This window comes from Etheostoma spectabile, chromosome 5 (assembly GCF_008692095.1).
Source record: "Etheostoma spectabile isolate EspeVRDwgs_2016 chromosome 5, UIUC_Espe_1.0, whole genome shotgun sequence".
NCBI lineage: Eukaryota > Metazoa > Chordata > Actinopteri > Perciformes > Percidae > Etheostoma > Etheostoma spectabile.
Window position 1 is genome coordinate 14047150 of NC_045737.1, and position 4828 is coordinate 14051977.

A 4828-nucleotide genomic window follows, 5' to 3' on the forward strand; every position below is an offset into this window, starting at 1 on the left:
AGCGTTTAAAGACTCTATTTGTCCATTGTTTATTTCTTAAGAAACAAGACAATGTATACAAGGCTCCATTACCTTGTATCTCAAGTTATGGCCCCGTAGCAGCGTTTTTTGTAAAAAATAAGATAACGATTCTGTCACAACCACTCGACTTTCAGTATGCTCAGTCATCATTGGAAAAGTGCTTCTAATTGACTTCACTGGTTTCTTTCGCTGTGTCCATTAATTTTACTTTATATGGGGACATCCAGTTGGTCATACTGCAAATGCAAGGGCTTTTGTCAGTGGGCCAAAGACTCAGTCACCACTGTGTTATCTCATTTTGCGATAGACAGTGATTTAACACACATTTATTTAAATGAAAATATTTGGGAGTATTACTTTAAGGACAACGGATGTTCTCAATGTAATGGGGTGACATATATAGAATGTAATGTTTACGTTTTATTAATTTAATTTTGGTAATTTCATGTAGAATTATAGGATATATTGTTATTTTCTGAATGGCCTTTAGAGAAAATGAATGGGAATCCATTAGATGGGATCTGATTTAATGAGTCAGAATCTGAAATAAAGGCTAGCTTATTGCCCTCCTTCTCTCTCTCCGTTGATTGATAGGTAGAGGCGGGGCACCAGTGGTACCTGCAGGTCATTTATGTAATCAGCCCGGAGTCCCGCACCAGCCCCAGGATTCAGCGCTCGCTGACGTATCAGCTGAGCCGTCCGAAACGTGACCTGGTGGATCGCAGTGGGCGCCTGACGCTAGACGAGTCGCTGATCTACGACAACGAGGGCGACCAGATGAAAAACGGCACCAACATGAAGTCGCTCCGCCTGGAGGCCGGGCCCTCGGCCACCTTCAACGCCCACGTGGGCAGCTCGGTGGGCGGGGGCGTGGCCGCCATCACCCTTCTGGTCCTGGTCCTGCTGGCCGCCTGCTTCCTGTACCGCCGCTGCCGACGCTCAGCCAAGAAGAAGAGCAAGAAGGCCCAGAAAGCGTACGAGGAGTATCCGCTCAACACAAAGGTGGAGGTGTGCATGGACAAGTGTGTGGAGAAGAACTTCAGCACCAAACACTGCACGGTGAGAAACATCAACATCCTGAACCGCAACCAGGACGCCAACGGCAAAGCCAAGGTAAAACAGGTCAACCTGGAAGTCAAACTCCACAACAACCTCAACGACGGCACTGAGGTCTGAAACACTGAAGAGGAAGAGGAGAGAAAGAGGAGGAAGTAAAATATAAATAAGGTATTTTCTAAAAGAAAGTTTGTACTTAAGGAGCGAGATGTTTGTTAATGTATTTTTATACCACTTTGAAAAAGGGAAGAATTTGACGTGCAGACAGGTATGCAACATTTGAATCATTTTGCAACTGGGCTACCTCAGGAATCCACAAACCACTCAGCCGCGTGAAAGAGCCAAAACATCTGCACCCAGTCACCCAACATTGTATGATGTTGTTAATCTCATCACTGTTTTACTTGACATTTACATCCTTTTTTAGCACCAAAATGGTAACTGGTAGCTCAGACACTGGCGGTTGTTTTCAACAAAAACACTTCTCTGCTGTATTGAGTCATTTCACTGATTCTAAATGTCACTACTGTGGAGTGGTAGTCAGTGTAGAAGTCCTCCTTTTCTGTATTGATCCTCCAGTTATCATGCACTATTTCTGCAGATATATTAGCTCTTAAAACAAAAACAACAAAGTGACTTCTACATGGACTGCAGCTGCTTCTGATCAATGTGAAAGTATTAAGCACATACAGTGTGTTGCTATCGCCCCCAGGCCAAATAATGGCAGAGTGTAAATAATAACAAAAATGAATGATACCTATTCAAGTGCAATTATGCCATCCCTTTTTGTTAAACCTTCCCTCATGAGAAGGAAGGTTGTTTGCATTCAAACGCGTGTTTCAAGCCTTACTTAGAGACGTTTGTACTGTCACGTTGAACAAACATAATTCTTGTTTTAACAGAAATAATTATCTTTTTGTCCGTACTGTACTCTGATAGCTGCCAATATTAAGTGCCATGCAGTATTTATCCTCATGAATTTCAAAGTGAATCATGCAAAGTGTTTTTCTTTTTCCAAGAATGAGAAAGAAAGTGGAAATTTCCATGTGATTGTGATAAATCCGCCGCCGGTTGATAAAAGGTTTGATCCCGTCCACATGACTGAGTGCTTTCGCCTTACTACTGTCCTAATGAAAATAATCACTTTTTAAAAAGATCTATTTTATAAGAGATGTGTGTCTATCTGCCTTTGTTCCGCCCCAAGACATAAAATCCCTTTTTTTTCTCATTTATGTATTAATATGTTACCCTCTTATGATGATTATGATTATGTTACGCTGAGCTACTGATATACCCGTGATGTTAAAGGTTATGTTTTTAAGTGTATGACACTGATTGGAGGGCACTGAAAAAAAAAAAAAATGTTTTCACATGTGAGATGTTGACATGTCTTTGTCTCCATTCGTCTCTCTGATCCCACCTCCTGTCTTCTTTCAACTGTGTGCCTATCAAAACAACACGGGAACAGGAAATTATGGGAAATAACAATATATTTTTGGTGCTATCATTTTGTGGAAAATAACTACAATGCTATCTACATGATGCCTGTATTTGGTGCCTTTTTAGTAATAAAAAAAATGATGTAAAACCCACGATCGTCCTGTGTCAAATATTTATTCAGGATTTTAGATTCAATCACTTCATTTTTGAAGAAAAAGTACAAATGAAATCTGACACCTGTGAAGATGAAAATAGACTAGAGTAGATTTGTATATATGTAATTGTCAAATGTCAGCATTTGTGCATTTCCTGGTGCCACTCAACAAAATGGGACATGTATCTTTTAACCAACATCGGTCCTTATCCTCACTATCAAATATTCATTCATTTTCAGAATGTAACCCTTGCCGGTTTGTTTATATAATGTTACTGTTGTTTGTTTTGTGAAAAAAAATAAAAATTGAAAAGAACTCTAGATTGACACCCTGCTATAGGAGAATGTATGATTCTATGCTGTACTGGCTGTAGGATCGAACATTGGGTCTGCATGTCTGTATTTTAATGGTATCAGCTTATTATTGTCTTATTATAGGAGTCGAGGTTGAACTTCTCAAATTCGGGAGAAAAAAAACTAACCCTTTCCAAAATATATGCCATATGCATTAACACAGCCAAAATGATTGAACAATTAAAAAGCCCAAATGTCCCAAGTGATGCACCTTGTCTAACTAAAAGCCGGCCCATCTAAATGTAGATATTGGAAATGTCTGAGCCGTCCCTGAAGGTAGCACTAGGCAAGTGCAGAGTGGGCGTTGTGGGATGACTCTTCAGGTTGATATTCAGTTTCCACAAAGATTTAAGGTGTGGCGAAACATTCTCCGGTTCAACCTAAAAGCAGGTGAGCTTTTCTTTGGTTTCTTTAACTCTAACTAATGTATTGTCTTACAGTGCACTTATTTTGTGTTTAACTGTTGGTGTAGTAACTGATTAATAAAGGTTTAGAGCAGAGGTTATTACACAGGTGATACTTTTGTCATGAACTCATCGCCTATAATTTATTGAACCGCAAATCTGCCAATTTCTGTCTAACTTTACCAGAGAAAAATCTTAATGTATTGTTGTTCCAACACTTAAAAGTAAGAAAGAATTACACTGCATCTATATCGCTTACTTACGACTTGACAGAGGACAGCAAGTTTTATATGAAAGGACGTTTTATTTCCTGTTGTATCACTAAACAAACTTCAATAGTCTTAAATGGGGAGTTAAGTGTGCTTTGATCGCGATAATTATTTTTTTTTAATTTCCTCCTGGCTCTAATATTATATGCATTGGACATATAATCTGTATAGTTTGTAATTATTGTTTGGTTTTCTTATATGTCGACAGCGATGTAAAACTGCAGCTGGCTTCACTAATGAGGCTGGAAGGGTTATTTAATTCATATTTATCTGAACAGCTGACCATTCAGGCAAACAATGGATGTGTCAACATGTCAAGGATGTCTAAATCTCGTAAATTTTGAATGATGCTACACAGACATCCCAGTAAATATGAAATATTATAGAGCTACAATGAAGAATATATCACACATTTTATAAAAATGAAAAGAAAATACTAATTAAGCTCTGATTCATTTCATAATATAGCAACAAGACTGTAAGCTCACGTTATGCCTTAACTAAACATGCTCTAACACTAACACATTAAAAAGAATAATAAACAGTAGACAGGGTGAACGGATACACAACACAATACTACATATTAAACATAATGCATTGCCATAGTATGAACAATTCTGAATTTGTGCTACTTTATGAATAGAGTTTGGTGAGAGTACATCATGAAAAGAGCTTTTCACCATGAAATAACAAGAATACTTCAGAATGTGTTGTATTTTTTTCTCGTTACAGAGAAACTTCCTTTTGTCATCATGTCTTTATGGGTGAGCCAAGTTCTGTGTTTTTAATGTATTTATTTGATGATAAGATTTTGACTGATTGTACATTATAAACAAAACTGCTAAACCTCTTGCAGGATGACTTGGAGTCGCTTGTGAGTGCACCTTCTTCCTTCACAGCAAAGGTAGGTCCAACTGAAACTTTACATTTACATTTACATGTCAGCCTTGACTGTGACATCTGTCAAATAACAAAAGAAAGAAAAAAACAAAACAAACTGTCTGTTCCTCAGCCTGGGGAGAGGGGAACCATCAAGCCCATACCCAACTTTAATGCAGGAGGCGATGCTAAGGCTCTGAAGAAGGCCATGAGAGGACTTGGTACACACACACACACACACACACACACAC

The 4828-nt window shown here is 38.6% G+C and overlaps 2 protein-coding genes across 4 annotated transcripts in view; both read left to right on the forward strand.

The window, feature by feature from the left end:
• Positions 1–2669, forward strand: part of fras1 (Fraser extracellular matrix complex subunit 1) — a 242061-nt gene extending 239392 nt beyond the window's left edge. For both annotated transcript variants that reach the window (XM_032515432.1, XM_032515434.1), the window contains exon 73: positions 616–2669. In XM_032515432.1, the coding sequence (XP_032371323.1) occupies positions 616–1197 (582 nt within the window). In that variant the 3' untranslated portion in view covers positions 1198–2669. The remainder of the gene's footprint in view (positions 1–615) is intronic.
• Positions 2670–3300: 631 nt separating this feature from the next.
• Positions 3301–4828, forward strand: part of anxa3a (annexin A3a) — a 9634-nt gene continuing 8106 nt past the window's right edge. For both annotated transcript variants that reach the window (XM_032516479.1, XM_032516480.1), the window contains exons 1-4: positions 3301–3415; positions 4431–4462; positions 4555–4602; positions 4711–4798. In XM_032516479.1, the coding sequence (XP_032372370.1) occupies positions 3337–3415; positions 4431–4462; positions 4555–4602; positions 4711–4798 (247 nt within the window). In that variant the 5' untranslated portion in view covers positions 3301–3336. The remainder of the gene's footprint in view (positions 3416–4430; positions 4463–4554; positions 4603–4710; positions 4799–4828) is intronic.